Here is a 24,389-nt window from a genome sequence, read left to right as displayed (position 1 = left end):
TATTGCTGGACCGTTGGGTGGGTTTCTGAGTAAGCATAACTGGTCCTGGACTGTGGTTGAGAGGGGCTTGAAATGAGTGATAGGGCTACTTCAGGGTCCACAGTCAAGATCAAGATCCACAGGCCTGCTTCTGGGGACACAGATGGACATGCTTCCTCGTGGTTTCCTGGGTGGGAAGGACTTTGGCTGTGCAGGGCTGGAGCTGGATCACAGTGTTGCTTTAAGATCTGTAGTTGGACCAAGGCTAGCAGGCCTGCCTGTGGTGGCACAAATGGGCATGTCACTCAGCAGGTCCCTAGGTGGAGTCGGGGAGTCAGGACTGCTCCTGAATACCAGATGAGAGTGGCTGGAATTGAGTTTCAGGGCTGTTTCAGGATCTGCAGTTGGATCAAGTTTGGCAAGTCTGCCTCTAGGGCACAGAGAAGCCTGTCTCCCTGACCGTGGCTGAGAGGAGCTAGGGCCAGGTTATGGGGCCACTTCAGGATCCACATTCAGACGGAGGTCAGTAGGCCTGCCTGAGGGGACACAGGATGTCCCTGGGTGGGCATGACTGCTCCTAGATTATGGCTGAGAGAGGCTGGAGCTGAATTATGGGGCTGTTTCAAAATCTGTGGAACTAAGTTCATTAGGCCTACCTCTGGGGGTATGAACAGACCCGTTTCCCAGCAGGTCCCAGGACAGGTGGGACTGCTCGCAGACAATGGCTGAAAGAGGCTGGAGCTTGATCACAAGCCACTCTAGGGTCCACAACTGGGGCCAAGGTCAGCAGATCTGTTACCCAAGGCCCAGCTAGGTATGACTCTTCCCGGGTCCCTTGATGGATAATGCCAGTGGTAGGACTAAGGCCAAACAGGGCTGTAGCCAACTCCACGGGGGGATGTGGTTGTTTCTGGGTCTGTATTTGGGATCATAGTCAGTGAGTCTGCCACCAAGGCCTGGGTGGGTCTGCCTTCTCCAAATGGCCCTCCTCAGTCTTGGGCTCCACCAGGGTTTAGTGACCTACTTGGATTCCAAAGCTCCCACAAAGCCACTTTTGTCCATAGGTGGCTGCCAAATTATAGTTGCTGTGGGGGATACCAGTGGGGGACCTCATTTTGCCACCTTGTTAATGTCACTCCCCTATCATTTATTCTTATTTCTTATTACAGTTACTTTCTTATTGAAAGAACACTACTGCTACCCAGGAAAGCTCTCCAATTCACAGGGTATTAGTATAGAAGGGGTGACATGTCTGACAGATGTGAGCAACCCTCTGTAGATAAACAGCCATAGCTATAACACTGCTCATCAATTAGATTAGTAGGAATAATCAACTAAGTAGTGGGAGAAGGCAGATGGAGGGATAGTTAGCTGCCCTATTACAGATGTTGGGAGAAAGGGGAATTAGTCTCTAGTTTGACCATTGTACCTTCTTATTATGGGATGGGCAATTTTCCATTTCAACTGCTTTCATAGAAAAGGATAAGAGCAAGTTGTTTATAAGCTTGACTCTTCAATGTTAGCATCTGGTACTGAGGAAGGGGGAGAAGGGGAGGAAGGGAGACAGCATTCTTAGAGTCTGCTGCCCCGGCTCTAAAACTGGGACTAACTTTAGGGAGTCAAAAACCATTCTAATATTGTATGCAGAACTTTGTATACACGTGGGTTTTTCTGGATGGAGGGAAAAGTCTATGGCATTTATCAGGTTCTCAATTGCATCTCTAATCCAAAAAATCTAGTGCACCCATTCTAACAGGAGCTAGCAGATTTATGTTGCTGCCTTGAAGGACCAAATTTTGAGGTTGTGATTCAGGACAGCCACCTAGGCAATGGTTTTTTTTTTCAATGTCTGCAGGTTGGAAAGTGAGTGTTCATCAAGAAGGTCTGGGGTTTCTAGGGTCAAAGGAAAGATCTACTTTATAACTCCCTTCTCATGCACAAACCTGCCCTTCCACTTCACATTGATGGCTACTCTTTACCAGCATCAATAATATCCCTTAATACACCATCCATCTCCACCAAACATTCCTACCAAATACTACCCTCGCCAGCAGCATTGTCCAGTCATAAATATAGGGAAATTAATTAGAATTCTTCTCCTTGAGGGCAAGAATCATGCCTACGTATCTATACATGCTCAGTGCCTTATATGATGTCTGTTAATCCTCAATAATTCTTTGTTGAAGTCAAATGAATTTAATTGGGCTGGCTAGCCGTGGGAGTGGGAAGGCAAGGCACAATTCATAATGTTTCTATGGGCAATAATACTCCTTACTTTTTAAAAATAAAATTTTGGAGACTGCTTTCAGTTAATTAGTCTAATTGTGAAAAGAAAATTATCCTTAGATACTTTTAAAGAAGAAAGATATGGTAATTTGTAAAGGGCATGGATTCTTCAAAGATTTTAGTCCTCAAACACCATTATATAGTCTGAGTTAGAGTTAACAGCTTAGAAGACTATGAAGTGAACAGAACTCATCTAATTTCAGTGCAGCAATTATAGCTTTTTGAGACTACATGAAAAAACCAAAATGTTGTTAGTATAGCAGTAAATTGGTCTCTGCGAAACTCTTTCATTTTCTCAAGAAAAAAATAATTTTCCATAATAGAGTAACCAAATGATAAGAAAAATAATCCACCAAGAAACACAAATGGATCTGGGAACAAAAAAATGATCCATGAACACATGCTGCAATGGGGGAAAAGGAACAAAACAAGACTACACCACTAAAGCAAGCAAATGGATGCCAATTTTTAAAGAGAGAATTTTACAGTGTTATCAAAATGGTGAGTGTTTTTCCAAATTTCCTTAGTGGCTAAGAAAATGGGATGTTTTTTATTATACAGAAAGGGAATTTATCTTGTGTAAGATATAGACCTTAAAACATATCAGCTGAGGAGCCCAGTAGAAAGGGGATTATTTTACAAGAGTTAAGTGTTTAGGTTAGCACACATTATGGCAGACAGATGACTAAACTTATGGGAAGGCACAGGAATATTTTGTAATGTGTGATCATTTTCATTATTGAGACATACATTATTTTAACATTGTGATTTAGTAAGAGTGAAAAGGTTGTGAGCCAGACAGTTTCTGTTGCAACTACTCAACTCTGTTATTGTAGCAGGAAAGCAGACATAGATAAAATGCAAATGAGCAAACATGGCTATACCCAGCAAAATATTTATGGATACTAAAATCTGAATTTTATGTGATTTCCATGTGTCACAAAATATATTTTTTCAACTTTTAAAAAATCGTTTAAAAAACCTACCTTTCTTAGCTGATGGACTTTGCAAAAACACGTGGCAGGCTGGATTTGAACTTGGAGCTGTTTGCCATCCTCTCTTAACTGGTTCATTTTATTATATGTAAAGCTCTATAGAGAGCGCTTTGTTTACAGATATGCCATTTTCTTCTACAAGTGTTAAACCAGAAGTAAAATATTTTTCTTGGAAATAATCTTTCTAAATGTCCCTGGAACAACTGCTAGGAAGTGATCACACTTTCAGATAGGTTTTTCTCTGTCACTGCCCTGCAGCAGGCAATTAAGTCACAGCCAGCCTAAACACAGATATTTTATTTCTTCTATCATCCTCCAGGCACAAAAATCAATAGGACTAATCACAGAGGTACACACCTAGGGGAAAACAAAACATCCATGCAACTTCTGCCATCAAGCCCAAACATGGCATTACAGGATGCAAGCCGATAGAAGGCTCAGAGCCTGCCTAGATGAGGTATGCCCCTGCTGACACCCACACACATCTCAAGAGAGAAGTTATTCCAGATGAACACTGCAGCTCCTTCCCAAGGGCTCTTATATACAGAGTCTTTCTATATTCTGGCTCCCCTTGTCCATAGAAAGATTGGAAATGTTCTCAGGTCTTGTTCCCAATGCATAGTGAATATGACACAAGTCTCAGTGTCTGCTCCTGTGTAAGACCATTCCTTGGAGATCTGGATGCTCCAGGAGTGCAAGTATGACTTTTCTAGCCATCTGGGAAGACTCCATTAAGCCCAGACTGAAGTAGAGTGACTGTCTTAGTCTATTTGAGCTGCTACAACAAAATACCTTAGACTGGGTAACTTATGAATAATTGAAATTTATTTCTCACAGTTCTGGAGGCAGTGAAGTCCAAGATCTTCCAGTAGATTTGGTGTTTGGTAAAGGCCACATTCCTCAAAGACAGTACTTTGTCACTGTGTCTTTACATGGGAGAAGGAGCAAGGCAATTCTCCTCAACTTTTTATAAGGACACTAATTCCATTCATGATGCAGAGACCTCATGACTTAATCACTTCCCTAAAGGCCCCACCTATTAATACAATCATATTGGGTATTAGGTTCCAACATAAAAATTTTGAGGGGGCACTAACATTCAGACCATAGCAGTGACCAACCATTCCAGAGTTTCCCTGGGACATGGGCCTTTTAAATGCTAAAACTAGGATGGTTGCTTACCCTAAAAGTAAGTGCCTTCTCTTTCTATTTCTCTTTTTGCTCCTCTCCCAGTTCTTCCAAGAATGCTTGACCCTCCAGAATCTCTTTGTGAAGCAAAAGCTGAACTAGGCTTGAGAAAGAAACTTTCTCTGAAAGACCCCAGAAATACTCCACTTAATGCCTTTCCCAAAGTACAGATGTATTAGGTTGGTGCAAAAGTAATTGAAATTTTTGCCATTACTTTCAATGGCAAAAACAGCAATTACTTTTGTACCAACCTAACACTTTCCGTAATGAGTAAGCATAAAAGTTAGGAAATCCCCTCTTCAGTGAAAAGTGTTCTGATAACCTCAGCTTTGGCTTCAATCTTGGTTGAAAATATGAGTTTATAAAAGACAAATGTCATGTCTCCTTATTCCTGAACACTCCCATAGTATGAATGGATCCATTCATATGATAGGCCCAGCTTCTTCATTTGAAAAACTTCTAAAGAACTCTTTTCCCCTAAATTCACTAAGGAGGTATAACTCCAGTGGGCTTCTAAAGGGATTCTTGACCAATATTTTTAACGTAACATAAAATACATTTTCTGGTGCCCCATTAAGAATATCACATAACAAACTACTTATATTTACAATAAAACTAAACCAATAAACCACATGTATTTTGTAAACTCTTAGCTTTGACCTAATTATCCTATTGCCACAGTTGATAATCCCAAATTTCAGTAATGAAGCACTTAGTCAAATATGAAGTATCAGTGAACTATATGTTTGTATATCCATGGGATTATGTATATAAAATTACTCATCACTTATGCTGAATTCAGGTATTGCGTTTTGATCTCCCTGATTATGAAAAATCAATGTGTTAGTAATTCTGGAAGGAAAAAAATGAACCTTTGGATATAGGAGTCATAAAAATTTTAAACTGAGGCATATGTGCCTTCAATGTTAACAGAGAGTGGACAATTAGGAGTTTTGTGTTTATGGAGCATGTGTTTTGATATTACAGGTCAGTGTCAGCAACATTTTCAACCATGTGAATGTGTTGGCTTGCATTTCTGTCCTAAATTGTCCCACAGGAGGCTCTTCCTCTGCTAGTTGAGACCTCAGAGCTGTGCAGGAGCCGTCAAGGCAGAACAGGACACAGGTGAGTGAGTCACCCACCTGACCAGATCGATGACCCGCTCTCTGGGTGCAGCACTGACCGGTTCATCATTAATCATTACAATCTGATCTCCCGGGATCAGCTTGCCTTCAGAGGGGCCACCTGGAGACAAATAAGAATGAAGCACAGGTGAGAAAACCATTGACAACCTATCCCAAGCCTCCTCTCCTGATCATGATTCACTGTGAGCAAATGGTGCTATCAGCAAAACCGAAACCCAAACACACTTGGGTGTTCTTTGGACAATTCTGAGGCCCAGGCTTTACCCTGACCAATTAAATCGAAATCTTTGGGGATGGGACCCAGGCCTCCACATTTTTCTAAAACTTTACAAGCAAGGTCGAGACTCAGTCTAGCAGCGGTTCTCACACTTTATGGTGAATCACCTGGGGATCTTGTTATCATGCAGGGGTGCAGGGTGAGATAATGCAGTTCTCACAAGCTCCTAGGTGCTGCTGATGCTGCTGGTCAACAGGCCATATTTTGTGTGTGTGTGTGTGGTGAGGCCCCTAGAAGGACCTATTCTCAACAGGTAGCCAATCAGTTGTGTTGATACCTTGAGGCCAAAGCTGCAACAATTCGGCGCAGCTAGATTCAAACAAAGGTGCATTTATGTACTTATTACAAGTAGGGAGACAGCATACTGTGGGGAATTGTAAGATATCTCAGTAAAAGGGTGTTCGGATGTGAAGGTGATCTGGCTGTGACATCTGTCACCCCATTGATCGCCAGGGTTGATTCAGCTGATCTGGCTGGCTAGGCGGGTGTCCCCTTCCTCCCTCACAGTTCCATGTGCATCCCTCCAGCAACCCTCCCACCTCAGCCTGCTGAGTAGCTGGGACCATGGGCACACACCACCCACCCGGCTAATTTTGTTTGTTTGTTTATTTATTTATTTATTTAGAGATGGAGTCTTGCTCTGTCACCCAGGCTGGAGTGCAGTGGCATGATCTCAGCTTACTGCAACCTCCGCCTCCCGGGTTGATGCCATTCTCCTGCCTCAGCCTCCCGAGAAGCTGGGACTACAGGCGCCCGCCACCACGCCCGGCTAATTTTTTGTATTTTTAGTAGAGACGGGGTTTCACTGTGTTAGCCAGGATGGTCTCGATCTCCTGACCTCATGATCCACCTGCCTCGGCCTCCCAAAGTGCTGGGATTACAGGCGTGAGCCCCCGAGCCCGGCCCTGTTTATTTTTTGTAGAGACAAGATCTCACTGTGTTGCCCAGGCTGGTCTCAAAATCCTGGGCTCAAGCAATCCTCCCACCTCAGCCTCCCAAAATGCTGGGATTACAGGCATGAGCCACTGTGCCTGGCCCTTTTCTCTTTCCGTTGTTTCCAAGAAGGGAGTAGGAAACTAATATTTGTTGAGCATTTATTATGCACCAGGCAATGGGTTAAATTCTTGGCCTAGTAACTTCACTGAATACTATAATCCCTTCCATATAATGAGATAATTGAGGCTCACACAGGTTAAAGAATTGACTTGAAGGGAGGACTAGATCTTAGCTTGGACTCTTCCAAGTTCAGAATGGTGAATGTCCCTTTTGAATTTGTTCCTATAATTCAGAACTTAGTCACTGCCAGGTTTCTTGACACATAAACTTAAAACCACATCTGAGTGAAGCATGCATCTGTATTTAAGTAAGACATAAAAACAATTACCTGAATTAAGCTCTAGACATGTGCAATTACCTCCCAAATATTGATATGGTAGCATATGGTACTATAATTTTAACTATATTTCCACAGGTCTGACTCTGGGTGATAGTTGCAGCTGAAACGCTATCTTTCAAATATTATTGTTATTACTTCATTTAGTAATTGAAACGAACACTTCATACCCAGAACATGGAACTGAAAGTAATTCAGTTGTTCTCTACCCACCCAGATACGAGGCATATGTGTCATTCAAGCTGTAGCATAAATTTGTCTTCCTTCCGGGAAGTAAGAGAGTAGGGGAAACTTAACATGTCCTCATATTATTGATGCAAAATATTCATTTTACAGATGTGGGATTCAGTGTTTGCACACATAAGGAACTCAGAAAAACCACTTGGGAAACTTATGATAAGTATTAAATTATGTGCAAGTAATCACTCAAATTCAGTCAAACAAATGGTTAGCAATCAAACACTGATCAAATACAGAAAAACTTTCAAAGTAACTGAAGGACGAATGTTAACTATTCTAATAAGAAAACCACTCTCAGATTAACATATTCTTATATTTGACCCATGCTTTTTGATCAAATGAAACTATTCTTGTCTAATCAAGCAACTTTAATCAAGAATTCTGGAGAAGAAACACACTGTCCCATCCAAAATACAAAACAGTGGCACACTTCAAGAGAACTGTCTCATGGCCTTTACTTTGAAGTCTGGATTGCCTACTATAGAAAATCTAGTCACGCACTGAAATCACTTGGGACTTCTGTAGAGTCATTTTTATGATAGACACAGCTTGTTTGACCAACATTTTCACTCATAAAAATAACTGGAAATAGTATTCTTTGACCTTTGTTTTTACTTTTTTTCTACTCTTCTCAAAATTGTGTAACAGTAGGTATTAGTGTCTTCGAAGCTAAGGAGAACTGAGGGCAAGGAAGGAGAGAGGTTGTAGAAACAGTGAGATAATACCAAAAAATAAAAAATAAGACTTGAATCTTCATTCACCTCCTGGGAAGACACATACTTCAGAGAATCTCATAATCAGAGATGTTAGATTATCCCAATATTATAAAACAGCATGCCAAATATTATTCCATTTAGGAAAAAATGTGTCTGCATATACGTACATACATCTATATATATGTATTATGTATGTATAAAATACATGATCTCATATGTAATACATATGTGTGTTTGTGTATGCATGGAATTATATCTACAATACATATTATCGCTGTCTACATCAATAATGGCTATATCTTGGTAGTAGAAATTTAGGTGATTTTTTTTTACTTTCTCCTCTATACTATCTACATTGTTTCTATTTTTTTTTTTTTTTTTTTTACAAAGCATGTTATCGTAAGAAGCAACAGATCTGTTTTGGGAATTCTCAATTGTGTCGAGCTCAACAATCTTACACAGAGAACTAAAATATGATCTACATTTAATAAAAAAGTTTAGCAGATAGCACAAGTCTAAAGTGGTTAATTATTTGTGGTGCTTGCCCTGGGGCATATTATGTCAAAATAATGAAAAATGAAACCAAATTTTAAAATCTATACCAGGACGCTACTTGAGTTTCATTTCCCTTAATTGAGACACTCAACTGGCCAAACATTTTAGAGTTAAATAACAATAACAATAAAAGTAAACATCTACAGAATGACCAGGATGTGCCTGGCATTCTTCTAATTTATTGCGTCCTTTCCATAGCCCTAGAAGGTAGATACTACTCTGATCCCCATTATACAGAAGATGTAGAGAAGTTACATCAAACTGAAATGCAGGGAATTTAACATGGAAGCTAAAAAGTCTAAAAAGGGGCAGAGGTAGGAGTCAGATTCAGGCAGTCTGATGCCAGAGTCTGTGCTCCTAAGTGTAGTACTTTACTGCTGATTCCTGTTACTGATTTGCAAAATCCTGTGAAGAAAGGGCATGGAAGATAATTCCCCTTTTTTTCTGAAAATAAATCCAATATGAGTCCTTTACAGTAAGCATATAAATACATATATAATAAATAAATAATAAAAGCACATTGTTTCTGGAAAGGTAAAGGCAGCCCACTTCAGGCGAATGCATCATAGTCCATTGTATTCAGCTGTGTTGACAGCGGAACATCTGTATACTGTAACATGAAGATTGAGGGAAAGTACATTAGTTATCTAATCATATTGTAGAATTTTAAAGATTTGACATATACTGTATTAGTCAGCATTTGCTGGATAACAAATCACCCCCAAGCTCAATAGGTGACCAATGATCATTTCTTCTCATGCTTATAGGTCTTTAGGATAACCACATGCTGGCTGATTTCAGCCAGGCTTAGCTGGACAGTTGTGTACCAAACTGCAGATGAGGCTGTACTTGGCTCCCCACTGCAGGCTTGCTGCCTCGTGTGTTCATTATGGGGCTCACATGGAAGAGATCACAGCTACCTGGGGAAAACTCTTTTTTTTTTTTTTTTTTTTTTTTTTGAGACAGGGTCTCACTCTTTTGCCCAGGCTGGAGTACAGTAGCGCAATCTCGGCTCACTGCAACCTCTCCCTCCTGGGTTCAGGCAATTCTCATGCCTCAGCCTCCCGAGTAGCTGGGACTGCAGGCATGCGCCACCACACCTGGCTAATTTTTTGTCTTTTTAGTAGAGATGGGGTTTTGCCATGTTGGCCAGGCTAGTCTCGAACTCCTGGCTTCAAGTGACCCACCAGCCTTGGCCTCTCAAAGTGCTGGGATTATGGCGTGAGCCACTGCACCCAGCCAAAAACTCTCTTCTTATAGCCATGGCAGAAGCTCAGGAAACAAGCTCAATCACACAAGCACGTCTCAAGCCTTTGCTTATGTCATCTTTGCTAATATGCCGTTGGCCAATGTCAATCACCTGGTCCAGCCCAACAGCAACGGAGTATGGTTTTCCCTTTCTTCTGCTTCTAATGAGAAGGGAGCAGAGTGCATACTTGTGAAATAATCCAACTATCCCTATGACTAAATCCTACTGTAACCTCTTCCTCCTTTTTTTCACTAAGGAATTCATCATGGGCTTACTGTAATACAGTACAGGGCCTGCCTCTTATTGTCTGCATTCATAAGTTAAGAAGTGAGTCATTTCCATGGTTATAGATGATGGCTCAGTATTTTCCTGAGTCTGGTGATAATGATGGATTTGGCAGTTTAAAACCTAGTTTGAGGAGGCATTTCTGTTCCTCTGGTGAAGTGACTCTATCCAGGTTTTGGAAAAACATATCCAGCTTTCACAGCCTGGACACTTATGAAACTGAACAGTAGTTATTCTGGCAGGGTGTGGCAGACAGTCCCAGGAAACCAAGAACTGGGATTGGGTGCTTACCTGGTGTTACTGAGCGAACAACCACTGGCTTTTCACTCCCTGCCACAAAACCAAATCCCAGCACGGGGTCCCTTCTCATCTCCACCTTCCGAGGAGCCGGAGGGATGATTTGGCAGCTCTCTAACCGAGGGTCGTCAAAAGGGATTGCCTGTGTCATGTGACTGTGGAGAAAGCACATACAAGAGAAACAAGGCATCAATGTATGTCTTAGGCATTGGCCTGGCAATCATATTCTCTTTAATTTCAAAACCTGTTTTTTGGTAGAGAGTGAGAAAGATCTGGGGAGACCCATAGTCATGCTTCTTTCGTGGCCTACTTGGGCCAGTTTTGCTTCAGGCTTTTGCATTGGCTGTTCCTCCAACCTGGAATGCCTATCCTGCAGATATGCGTATGGCTCAGCCTCACCTCGCTCAAGCTTGTGCTCACATATGACCTTGAAGAGGACTGTCCTGGCCATACATTTTAAAAATGCAACCCTGCTCCCCAACATGCCTGATCCCCTTTATGCCCTTCTACTTCTTTGTTCCCCACAGCACTAATCACGTGCTAACGTGCTGTAGAATGCAGTTGGCTCTTGAACAACACAGGTTTGAACTGCACAGGTCCACTTATACATAGATTTTCTTCCTCCTCTGCCACCCCTGAGACAGCAAGACCATCCCCTGTTGTTCCTTCCCCTTCTTAATTTACTCAATGTGAAGACAATGAGGATGGAAAACTTTATGATGATCTACTTCTACTTAATGATTAATAAATATATTTTCTCTTCCCTATGACTTTCTTAATAACATTTTGTTTTCTCTAACTTTATTGTAAGAATACAGTATATGAGTATAATGCATATAACATACAAAATATATGTTAATCAACTGTTATGTTATCGGTAAGACTTCTGGTCAACAGTATGCTATCAGTAATTAAGTTCTGAGGGCATCCAAAGTTATACGTGGATTTTTGACTGCATATGGGGTTGGCGCCCCAAGCCCCATGTTGTTCAAGGGTCAACAGTATACTTAATTTTATGGTTATTTTTGTTGTTTTGCTCTATACACTGGAACATACACCCTATGAGGGCAAGGAACTTGGTTTCATTCACTGATTTATCTCAGGTGCCTAGAACTGTATCTGGCACATAGTACATTCTCAATTAATACTTGAATTAATAAGTAGAGAAAAAGATTTCTTTGTGAAAAGCTGTTAAGTTATAACTGATATGCTTGGAAACAGCCTCAGAGGGTTTTAGACATTTAGAAGGTAATACCTATGGCTTCTGGCCCCAGTAAAATTGAAGTGGATTATTTTGGTGGTGACACACTACCCTGTTGTCAAATACATCTCCATTTCCAAAGAAGTTGAGAACTTAGCTCTTGGCGTTTGTTCTCCGGAAAGATTTTCAAGTGGTTCAAATGAATCTTTTCATTAACACCTAAACTTCAGAAGTCTTATCAATAATCCCAACTCGAAATTTGTATAGCATTCAAAAATTTTCAAAATACTTCCACAAATACCTAATTTGATACACAAATTGAGAATGAGGGCAGAACTGGTATGATTTTGTGGATTTTACCAGTAAGAAAACTGAGATCAAAATACTAGTTTATTGTCATTAAGGGCTCATGGCTGGTATGCCAGAGGGTTGGGTTAAAGATTCAATCCCATGACTCTTGATGAAGTCTTCACTCATGCACATTGTTCAAGGCAGCCTTCTTTTGGGGAAAAGTTATTAGTCTGAATAATAGAAATCTCCTTAATGTAATGTAAGCTATGATTATTTCAATGACACGGGTTTAATTCAAATTTCTCTCTCTATAATCTTCTTCAATAAGTAAAAGAAGATCATTTAAAAATATCTTGGAAGATGCTACTCTATATGCCATCTGGACAACATATTGTTCAATGTAATAAAGAAAGATAGCAAAGAAGGAATCCTGTTGTCTTTCTGCATAATTAATAAGAATGAGGTAAGATCAATGACAACCTCCTAAGATCTGTCCTTTAGGTATATATCACTATCTAGGAAAACAAACATTTAAAATCCATTTTAAACAGAAAGGAAGTGTCTTTTCGACTTAGCTTCTTGGGAGGTGGAACGGTAGGAAAAAGAGAAGTGTTAGTTGAGAACTAACATGTTGTGCACCATGTGCTAACACTCATCTGTTACCTTATTTCATTCTTAAAATTCCCCTGTGATGGAGGCAGTTTTACCCCACTCATTCCTTCTTTGCAGATGCCAAGATAGGAAAAATAACTTGGCCGAGGTCACGCTTTTCTCAGGTGTAAGCCAGGTGCAATCCATACCAGGTCTTCTGATTTGAAGTGTGGGGCACATTAGATAATTTGCAGAAACACTGCAAAATGAAAATGTGGAGCCTCTCATTCAAACATGACTAATTTCAAGACAGCAGAACATTAAACCCAGCCCAGGGTCCTGTGTCACTGCATGGGTCACACACCCATGATGCTGGCCCCAGTATTGTGCTATCCCCCGTGTCTCACCACCATTCTATTAATAGAAAAGTCCAGGCTGAGATTGGTGGCATTATAGGGTGGGTGCAGGCATTTTTCTGGACCCAGAGATTAGACACAGCTACCATGATATGGTATACGCTTGGGATGGATGAAGAGAGGTGGGCAGAACTCAGGTGGGCAGGAGATCAGACGGAGAGGCCTGGGTGTCAGAGGACAGAATTCCAGACCCTGAGTGAGCCAGCAAAACCAATGCAGAGTGAGCCCCAGGAACCAGGGTAGGAGCCTCAGACAAGGCCCCAGGCTGGGAGGCACTAAGACACAGGGAAGAAGTGGGGAGGCCAGGGCTGGAACCCGGGACACTAGTAGGACGTCTGATACTCCCACAGTGGGCCCCAATGGGTGGGAACTTGACCTTCAGACATTGATCCCTCCTGGACCTGAAACAGGAATGGCTGGGTATGCCTGGGGGAGAATGGGGCCAGCTAGGCATGGTGGACACTTCGGTTCTCTGGTCCCCTCTGTAAGAAAGCACCATCTCAGAGCAAGCCATTTTTGAGCCACATCTGAAAACAATTCTGTCCTTTTGACTCCAGATGAAAGAAGGGACAGAAAGAAGAAAAGAAGGGAGGGAGGAAGGAAGAATGAAAGGAAGGGAGAGAGGGAAGAAGGAAAATTCACATTTTTGGAACCTGGCCCTGAATTCTGAGTTTTCACCATTTTCCACAGCAGACATAAAATTGAGGAAGGTAAAGCTTGCTGAAGCTAGGTGACTTGCTAATGGTCACATGTGTTTTAGAACTGAGGTTGGTGCAACTCTCGATTCCAAGCATAGAGAGGGACTGAGGAAGGCTTTTCCTTCTGCTGTTGCTAGCTCTGTGAAAAGCTTAAGGCAGTGATTCCCAAACTTTGCTGCACATTAGAATCACTCAGGGAGTATTTCAAAACTCCTAATGCCCAAGTTACACTCCAGACTAACCGTATCAGAATATCTGGGACGGGAACCAGGATCAATTTTTTAAAACTCTGCAGGTGATTCCCAAGTCCAACAAAGTTTGAGAACCACTCTCTTGCCTAGAGAAGGGTGGATTATAGTATGCCCACCAGGCAATAGGAAAAGAGGACACAAATGATGTCCCTGATTATCTTCTCTAGCAACCATTGTAAATGTACATTAACATATTTAAAACTTCTGGAGGTTGATTACTCTCTTCCTACCACAGAAACAAGTAATAGTATCTAATGCATCATTCATTCAATAACTATTACATTATTCTTTTATTGATACCTGACATTTATTAAACATTAATTTCATGCTAAGCATTGTTGGTTCCAAATGCTTTCCATATGCTAGTTCATTTAATTCTCCAAAACAACTCCACAATGCACTCATTTGTTCATTTAGTCAATTCGTAAAACGCCCACTGGATTCTCATTTCTGGGATTGCACTGGGAAAGAAAGCAGACAAAAAAGAAAGTGTTCACGCCAGTGTTCAGAGACAAAGAAGAAACTAACACATTAGTGAAATAGATGGAAGAGCCAGTCATTATAAACACTAGGGAGAAAAATAAGGCAGGGAGGAAGGATAGAGAGCTGAGTGGGTGGAGTGGGTGGGTGAAGGTGCTGTAATGATCAGCAGGGGTCAGGAAACATTTCGGGGGGAGCACTTCCAACAGAGGGACCATGAGGCACAAAGGTCCTGAGGCATAATGTGCCTGACGTGAACCTGCCCAGGAACAATCTGAAGGCTAGTGGTGCAGATAAGGATGTGGGGTTGCAGGCAGAGTGGTGAGGAGTAAAGAAGTGATGGGAAGGAGGGACACAGATCACACAGGCTCTTGGAAAGACTTTGTCTTTTGTTCTGAGTGGAACAAGTAGACATGTGATCCAGCTGCCCTGCTGATGACAGGAGAGGGTACTGGTAGAAGCATTTCAGGGGCCATTACATCAACCCCTGATGGTGGTGGCTTGGACCAGGGTGAGAGTGGCAGAAGCCGCAGAAATTGTTTTGCTTTTAATATATTTGGAGGCCACCGTGATAGACTAGGAGTGGGATTTCTACTCTGGAACCATTTTCCTGCACACAGCAGACGTTCCCAGTGAGGATATACCTATGAGCATGTTGCCTATGAGCATGCGGTTCTCGTGTCCTGATGTATCCACATTATGGGAGACATTTGTCTCTTCAAGTAGGTGACATTTTCTAGTTTGTACAAGAAACAAATAAATGCCCAGGTGCAGTGTGAACATGAGAACTGATATGATCGTTTGGTGAGAGACTTTGGAGCCAGACTGCCTGAATTCAAGTCCTGGCTCCCCTACTTCTTATTGACGTGACCTGCACAAATTACTCCATCACTCTATATTTCAGTTTTCTCATCTGTAAAATGGTGACAATGATCATAACAAGTTCATAAGATACTTGTGAAAACTGAATGAATAAACATGAAGCACTCAGCAAAATGTAAGCACGTAGTAAGCACTCAAAAAGCATTGACTGGAATGTTCTCACTTATAAGTGGGAGCTAAATGATGAGAACACATGGACACATAGAGGGGAATGACACACACTGGGGCCTACTTGAGGGTGAAGGGTGGGAGGAGGGAGAGGATCAGGAAAAACAACTAATGGGTACTAGGCTTGATACCTGGGTGATGAAATAATCTGTGCAACAAACCCTCATGACATAAGTTTTCCTATGTAACAAACCTACACGTGTACCCTTGAACTTCAAATAAGAGTTAAAAACAAAGTATTGATTGTTATTTTCATCTCTGGAGATCAATGAATAGAAAGGAGTCCGTTTCAGACATTATGAAATCAGTCAGTCTTAAAATATGAAAATAAACTCAATAACATTTAAAATACTTGCAGCCCAACTTTCTTAGTAAAATGCCTCACAAATCCTACATAAGCTCTGAGGCTTTCAATTTGAAAAATCCTATCAAATGCAGTGACACAATAAATACAAATATACATTGATATACACAAGGCAAGACTGTACCAGAACACAAAAGAATAAAAGAAGGTAGGAGAAAATCCAGGTGCTCTGGTGACTGGACCGCTGTTAATATGTTTCCGCTGTTAATATGTTTTTTTTCAACCGTGTTTCTAGACCATTAAGTGACCATTGAACATAGTGCCGGGGGCAAGCCTGAGTCTTGAGGGAAATAAGAAGCACTGCTGATGTTCTATAATTAGGGGCGATACAGGCATACGTCCTTTCAACCTCAGATGCTGCCATTCTCTGTGTCAACAGAGTCTTACATTGGCCTATATTTCTTCATTGGTTTTTTTTTTTTTCCTCTACCCAAATAAGGCTTGAAACACAACCAAATGTGTACTGTGTGGTCACTGCTTGGTCTAGTGTTGTCATCTTTGCTAATGATTTTTTTATTATTTTTGCTTTGCTTGCATGTTGAGGATAACCTTCCAATGGCATTCTCATCTTCTTTCTCAACAGGTTGTGTTTTCAGAATATATTACCTAAAAGTAATCAACCCCTGTCTCTTTTCCAGTAAGAATGCATCCCTACTAGCATGTTCCGCATGAAACATCATTTGACCCTCTGTAACAAGGCAAGCAGTTTTTGGCCCTGTACTTGCAACATTTTTTTTTTTTAATAAAGATGCTTGAGTCCTTGTTTAATGAGCTGAAAAAGCAACATATTTTTTTTACCTGCTGAACATGCGTCAGTGAATTCTGATGCTGAGACTAGAAGTATACAACTGATGAGCTATTCAAACCTCCATCCTCTGTCCCCAACTTTCTCTAAAACACACACAGATAGGCCAGGAATCTGTGACCCAAAAAATACAGAGTATATTAATTGAAATGGAAAATATGTCCATCAAGATAAAGTGAGCAATCTTCCTTTTTCTGACAGATTTCATTTCAAAAGGAATGACAGAAATCCTGCTGCCTAACTCCCCATAACAAAAGGAAAGGGCTTTCCTTGAACTCTTGGAGCCCTTCTTTCTCAGCAGAAATAAAACACTGATACACCCAATGTGTCACAAATAATTGCTTTGACTAGTAGAAAGCACGCTGTGTGAAAACCTAAAGTCATTCCAGTTTTTGATGCACTCATTGAAGCCAGCAAAGTCCTTTTCAAAATATGTGCTGAGTGGAAGGATTCTGGAAGGAAAATCCAAATTTAGAAGCCATTACCTTTGGTGTGGAGGTGAAAGAATCTGGGAAGATAATGGCAGGTAGGCTACCTGGGTAGTTAAGACTGGATCACAGATAGGTATAACTACTTATGGAGTATAAACATTTTTGTGCCCAAGTTATGCTTGAGGTCATTGTTGGTGTTAGGTTTCAGGGGTGACCAGCTGTGATTACAAGAGAGGACCAAGCATCAATATATGCTCTTATCTTGGTAGCACTGGTCTGTGTGGTAGACTGACTTAGTCTTGATTTGCTCTCTAGGTCATGATTTGCCACCAGATGCCACATTCCTTTCCAGTACCTTCCCACAATACACAGTACATGTTTCTCTGCCCCTTGACTCTGCTAACATCCTATTGCCCTAAGCATGTCCCATGATGGAGCCCAGACGTGACAAGTAAAAAATGCTAGTTTGTTTGGGCATCTGTTCTTACTGCCCACCATCGTCACAAGAAGGCCTTCTCAAGGTAGCTGCTGCCCTTTCAGCCTGTTCTCTAGAATGACCAGAGCCTGCACCTCAGTGAGAAGCTAAGTATAGCAGAGCTGCCCAGCCCCCAAGCCTAGATCAGCTACCTGAATAAGGGATAAGACATGATGATGGTTTTATGACACTGAATTTGGGGGATGTTTGTTATATACCAAAAGCTCATGCATCCTGTCTGTAAATAGTGCTTAAAATAGTATTTATTAATAAATACCCTGAAGTTCCACATGTCAAAAGGATTTTCTCCACCAACTTCATTCCCCATGTCATTCATGACTAAGTATGTTACACTGGACAAACACCACAGACACTTCCAAAGGCAACTTCTCCCCTTATTATCCTTGGTGACATGGAAGCCACAGGAACCCCATAGTCTATTCTTCACCATCTTCCCACATCCCTGACTGGATTTGGGCTTGGGCACAGTAGGGCTGCAAAATTCATAATCCCTACTGTGGCCTGGGAGGGGGCCTAACATGGAAAGCTTTGACCAAAAGTGCCCATCTATGTAAATCAGAGTTCCTCAGAGCAAGAATTTCAGTAGGAAGAATAAAAGAAAGCAAAGTATGGATTGTTAAAGTTGATAGGTTACAACGGAGAGAGGTCACGAGGCATTTTAGAACCTAGTTCTAGGTTTCCAGTGAGTCAAAATGATGATATTGTGTGTGGTAAAGTAATATATTGAAAATATATATATTTTTGCTTTGTTCTCATTGGGTTTTTTCCACTCCCAGGTCTAATAAAGTAGACAGGTCTTTTGCAGATTCTTGCCTTAGGGGTGATGTATTTATCAGGGCTCAAAGCAAAAGTTGACTGCTTATAACTCTTTCCTACTTTTGTTTCCTGAAAGTCTGAGCAGCTTGGCTGAGGAAGCAAGGGTAGAAGACTCCTGTGAGGTGGCAGCAACTCCAGGAGAAACAGCTTGGTGGGATGCCTGGCAAGGCACCACGACTTAAGCCTGAGCCTAAGAAATGGCAGTCAGTGAACTTCAGGGGATCACACAGATTTGGATCAGGGTATCTTAGGAGCACATAATATGGGTTGAAACCATAAAGCCCTGCTCAAATTTCTTCTCTGTGTAAGATTCCCAGAACTTGTGAATATTCAACATGATTACATTTGAATTGCCAACCAGCAGGAATGTAATACGATCACACACATGAGTTTAGGAATAAGATTTATATGTGCTACATGAGAAAACAGAAACCATCTTTGCTGGAACGCTGATGGGAGTTGGAAGAGAAGTTACTAAACTTAGAGAGAGACCACTCTGTGGAGCAATATCGGGATAGAAGAGCCAGGAACCCTCGCTAATCAGGATCCTAAACCTTCTCTGCATCTGGAACTACTGCCTCTGTCCTTTGGGATCAAAAGAGCCAAATCAAATCCCTTCACTAGAAATGAGTTAAATTTTATATGAACATACATAACTGCACATCGTGTGTTTTCAGCTCACATAACATGGTGAATTGCATGCTTTTTGCCTTCATGAATACGCATACTGTGGGTTCAGAAGAATTTAACCTCCACTAATCAATTCCACAGGCCACTGTCAGTCAATTCCCACAACACTGTCAGGAGCGTTTAAAGATTCAGAACTGTTTAGTCAAGCTTGGAAACTTATACAGTACTTGAAAAGCCAAGACAATCCAGAACAATTAAATTTAAAATCACAAAATGTTTAGAAGAATCTTGTTGGAGAATTTTAGGAAGTTTTGAAATAAATGAGGCTTCTTTTTAATGGGTAGACTAAATGTGATAATTTTAGTTTTCTCCAAATTAATTTACAAATTTAATACCATCCAATAAAGATATTTCAATAGTCCTTTTTAAAAAAATTCAACAATGAGAATTCTAAATTTTACATAATGCTATAAAAGAACACTCTAAACAAGAAAAATGCTATGGTTGTCTAGCCCTACAAGATACCAGAACTTATTATAAAAAGACAATTCTTAGAATCCTGTGATACTGGCACGAAATATAGCAAAATATACAACAATGGAGTAGTAGCTTTGACTAGAACAAAACGAGGCTTCCAGGGTAATTGAAGTACTTTAGCATATCAACAGTGTGGTTGTTTTGAAACAAAATGATTAAAATAAAGTCCAGCGGCTATGAAAATCTTTTGTCTGACAAAGGGGTTGTTGGTTAGCTGGTGACAATGAACTAAAAGAGTTGTCTTTTCAGGGTAAAGAAGATACAGCAAAGAGTGAGAAAGCAACTTAGTTTGTCAAAATAAACTTGGATTGTGGTCTGAATGTAGGGAAACAGATGTTTAGACATAACAGTTACATGATTGTTTTATTGAAAATTATGCAAATATGCATAGATAAAAACTGCAGTCTTTGAAAACTTGAAAATGGATTTGTCTAACCTGTTTAGCAATCTTCCAAATGAAGCATTTCAGTGGATTGTGAACTCACTTGTTAAATATAATAAAAAGGCAATATCTTCCATTTGGTTTGTAAGAACAGCTGACAGACATCAAAGAAGATGGAAACTTTCCAAACTAATGTCAGCAAAATCTCTTGCATAGATGGGATTGAAAAATGGTATTTCATGATCTAGTAAGCAAGTTGGAGCCATACTTTGTCCATTTGCCTCTTCATATGTTTCTGCAGTTCTTTTTTTCCTCCAATGATAATGATTAAAACCAAATAAAGAAATAAGCTGAACTTGCAACCAGACCTTCACATTTTTACTCAATGAAATGTTAAACCAAGATGTTCAAAAATAAATCAGCATCCTTGATCACTTTATCATTTAAAATATTGATTTTTTAATGCAGCAGTGATAGCAAAATATTTAAGAGTGATTAAAATGTATATTTTACCTTCATTTCAACACCTCTTCTTAACATATATTTTATATTCTCCATAACATATTATTTACAGTAGTACAGATATATAAATTATGAATAAATTAATACACATTTGGGGCAGTATATGTTCAAAACTTTTTTTAGTGACAGGACTACAAAAGCAAAAAAATGTAAGGATTTCTGTTCTGTATGATCCAGAGGGTTCCTAACTTCTGGTGTGAGCCCAAAAGGTGTTTTACATATTCAAACGTGATGGACAGAGTCATTGATATCACAAAGCTCATCACAGCCCTTGAAAAGTCCCACTCTCACATTCAGAAATATTCAGTGGCATTTTTAGAAACCTAAAAATGAAGTTAGAGTGCTGATGGGGAATGGCATATTTCCATCCTGCTGGTTTAATCCTACCACAGCAAGTGGGATGAAACAGAGTAGCTCCAGGTTTGAGTGATGAAGAGACAGACTGGTTGATAGTTCTTACATGTGCTCTTGTTTGGGCTCCGATAGATTGAATCCTTTGGGGATTGGAAATGTAACCACCCCAAACCTTTCTCAGGTGTCAACATCCATTGTTTACAGAGAAGATAATTATCGCATGGCTGGGCAGGCTTTTTCTTCTTAATTGATTACTCATATGTTTTTTTTTACCTGCAAAATACATTTTTGAACAAAAGGCTTGATAACAATGAGCAAAGTCTTTATCGATCATGTTAAAATAATCATTTTAGGCCTGAGAGTTTGTCTCTTATCAAATTGGATTCTATCCATATTTTAGGGCAGTAGTTGAGGAGGAGGGTTGAAGACACGGCAGGTCTCCTCCCTATCTTAAGGGGCTGTTGTATGTCCTCCCAGTCCGCATGTATTCTTTGAAAATTTACATTATAATTTTATACTTGGAAAGTGAAAAGAGCCCCATGGTTTTGGTAAATACAAACTACAAGAATATGTGTTACAGAAATCCTGATCTAAGACACGAGTCAAAGACGAATTAATTTTGATAAAAGAGATATTTTTGGAGAGTTGATTGGCCACACTTTGAAAATTTCATAATTCTATAATCTTTACGTAAATAATTTTTAAGAAGTGATTACATAATAAAGGCTCATTTTTTGATAACTAAAAACTTCTGATGGAAGTTAAAAGGGACTGGTAAGGAAATCACAGAATCAAAGGTTTGAGCTAACAGTTGTTTTAATTAAGAACTTGTGATCTCTTGATCTTTTCTGCATTGAAATTGTTATTTCTAGCCCTTACCTAAAGAATTCAGTTTCCTTAGACTGTCCAACTTTACACATCTTTTCTGTTTTGGGTTTTGCTTGTGTTTCTCTTGTTCTGAGCCTTGTACACGTGAAGTGAATCTCACCTCCCTGCCCTCAACCCCACCAGCAGCATTGGTGCCCTGAGAGCTTCACGCTTATGATTGCATCACATGGGATCCTTGTGTTCTGGCTTCCTGCTCGAGTAAAACAATGGGAGGTGCTGGCAGGAGAGAATGAGGATGGGAAAAGAGAGAAAGAGATGGGTTATTTATTCTTCTTACTCCTTCCTTTTGAGACCTCGAAGTGCTAACAGGTCCCAGCTGCTGCTAGTCCCTGGTGCCTCAGTGTGACTTACTGGTTTCCTTATCTGTGCCCACATCCACTTGTTTCCTGACAGGACTCTGAGTCACTCACACGCCATATCTCACTCTTTCATGGAGTAATCTAGTAGGTGCCGTGAAACAAACCCTGCCCCTTGGATGGCACTGATGGGGAGTCTCCTCTTCCTGGCTTCCAGTGAAAAATGTCATTTCGGCTTCTTTTCTAATTCTTCTCCAAGAACAATAAATACTTTTGCATTAAAAACAGCACTGAGACCAGTTATTCAACTAGGATTTATTTATAATATATCAACTATACTTATATATACACCAATATTCTCAAAAAATTAAAAACAAAACCTGAAAAACACATACCTATTGGATAAGCATTCCTTTCTGGATAAGACACATTTTCCACATATGGACCTTGAAATGCAATGAGGATGTTGCCTAATTTAAATGAAATGAGATCTCTTTTTATCTCAACTGAGACATTCTCTTTGTTTGTTTCTCTGTCAAAGTTTTCACAGTAAACTTTTATCTTTGGTCAACATTACCACATAGCAAAACCAACAGACCTATAGTAAAATTTATGAGAGAGAAGAACACCAAATTTGAGAGCTAGATGGGACTTTGGCAAATGCCTTCAGGTTTTAGAAGATAATTTCTAAACAGAGATTATCAATGGAAAAAGTGGAATATCTTAGAAACTAAGGTTAATGGAGTTCTTAAACGTTAAATGGAATGCACACGTTGTTAATGTTATTTATGAATCAGAATGTTATTCATTTTGAGGGTTACAGTTCAAAGGACCATGAGGTTTATACATCTAGACTGATACATTTTTCCAGTCATGCTTTCCACTTCAGAAAATGAGATGCAATAAATCAAAGATCTATTAGGGCTTGTACAAATTAACATCCAAGATAGGTTCCATTAATTCATGGTCAAATTTATCCTTCTAGGACTCAGTTCTATTTGTCAATACCACTACTGAAAACCATTTCCACAATTAGTCTTTTATCAACAGCCAGTTCATCCACCCAGAGAGACTTTTGTCCTCGTTAAAGACGATAAATTTAGAGCTGGCAAAATGTTTATTGACTGTGCTTTGTGAATGTAATTGTAGGATCTAAAAGGGCAAGATGTTTGTCAGTTTCCCTAAAGCTGCAAAATCCCTACAGTTAGGCTGGTAATCAATTCTGTTAATTGAGTTCAGTTTAATGTGTTTAAGAGATGACTTTTATGTTAATGATGCTCTAATGTGTCAGAGGCAATAATAATCAAGTCACACCCATGGGTTGATAGAGATGCTGAACAGAGCTGGTAGCTCTCAACCTTCCCTCCTACCATCAACCCCAGATAGGCATTGTTCCCAAGGAACACTGAAGCTTAGATTGAGACTTATCAGTGATTATAAATTAAAAAGACAAGTAATAGAGACAATAAATACCCTGAATTATATGCTCTGTTTGGTATTATAATAATCGGTGTAAACAGTATGCTATCCACATGAGTGTAAGCTACTGTGAATTGAATTCTAGAGATGCTATAGGACACTTTGAATACCCTTATCAAAATCTGTTCCTGGAGAATAAATGGTATAACCACATTGGAAAACTACATAGCAGTAAGCTAAAGTTTGTATTCTCAACCCTGACTTCTGAGATACTGGGTAGGATCCAGGGGTAGGGATCTTCAGATCATGTCAATGGTCTTTCCTGGACACTTAGAGGTAGTCTTGTGATTTCAAGAGTGCACACCCGCTAGAAGCTAGAGGTGTTGATAAGCAAAGTCAACCTCAAGAGAAAGTGAACTGGGAGGAGACCAGAGGACTTAGTTGTTCAGACCCATTCAAGCAGGGAAGGCTTTCTATTTCAGTAGGGAGAAGAGAATAGTCACTGAGAGTAGAATGATCACTGTCTTCCAAGATTATGAATTTCCCATTACCTATATTCATTTCAAAATAAAAATATGAAAATAATTAAAGAAAGCACAATTTTGATGCTATTTGCTTAATAGCATCCCTGACATCAATTTTGATGCTATTTGCTTAAAAGTATTTCATTTTCCAGGCCCAATATACCTAAATCGTACTGAAATTCTCCCCATCAGTGAGCCCAGCATTATCCCGGAATCTGTTTTAATAGGCATTCCAAGTGATTCTGCTGCAGAATTCAGGATCACACTTGGAAAAGCACTGGCTCAGTGAGAGACATCCAGAGAAAGAGCTCAAGAGATGAATCAGGTATCCGAACCTCATAT

General features: G+C 40.2%; 1 protein-coding gene across 4 annotated transcripts in view; it reads right to left on the bottom strand.

Moving 5' to 3' along the window:
- FRMPD4 (FERM and PDZ domain containing 4) overlaps window positions 1-24,389 on the bottom strand; it is a 581,071-nt gene that overhangs the window by 103,233 nt on the left and 453,449 nt on the right. For all 4 annotated transcript variants that reach the window (XM_009234590.3, XM_002831379.4, XM_054544336.2 and 1 more), the window contains 2 exons: window positions 10,600-10,760; window positions 5,591-5,693 (listed from right to left, as the gene is read on the bottom strand). In XM_009234590.3, the coding sequence (XP_009232865.2) occupies window positions 5,591-5,693; window positions 10,600-10,760 (264 nt within the window). The remainder of the gene's footprint in view (window positions 1-5,590; window positions 5,694-10,599; window positions 10,761-24,389) is intronic.

The sequence above is a fragment of the Pongo abelii genome, chromosome X, assembly GCF_028885655.2.
Source record: "Pongo abelii isolate AG06213 chromosome X, NHGRI_mPonAbe1-v2.0_pri, whole genome shotgun sequence".
NCBI lineage: Eukaryota > Metazoa > Chordata > Mammalia > Primates > Hominidae > Pongo > Pongo abelii.
This window is presented reverse-complemented; position numbering and strand designations above follow the sequence as displayed.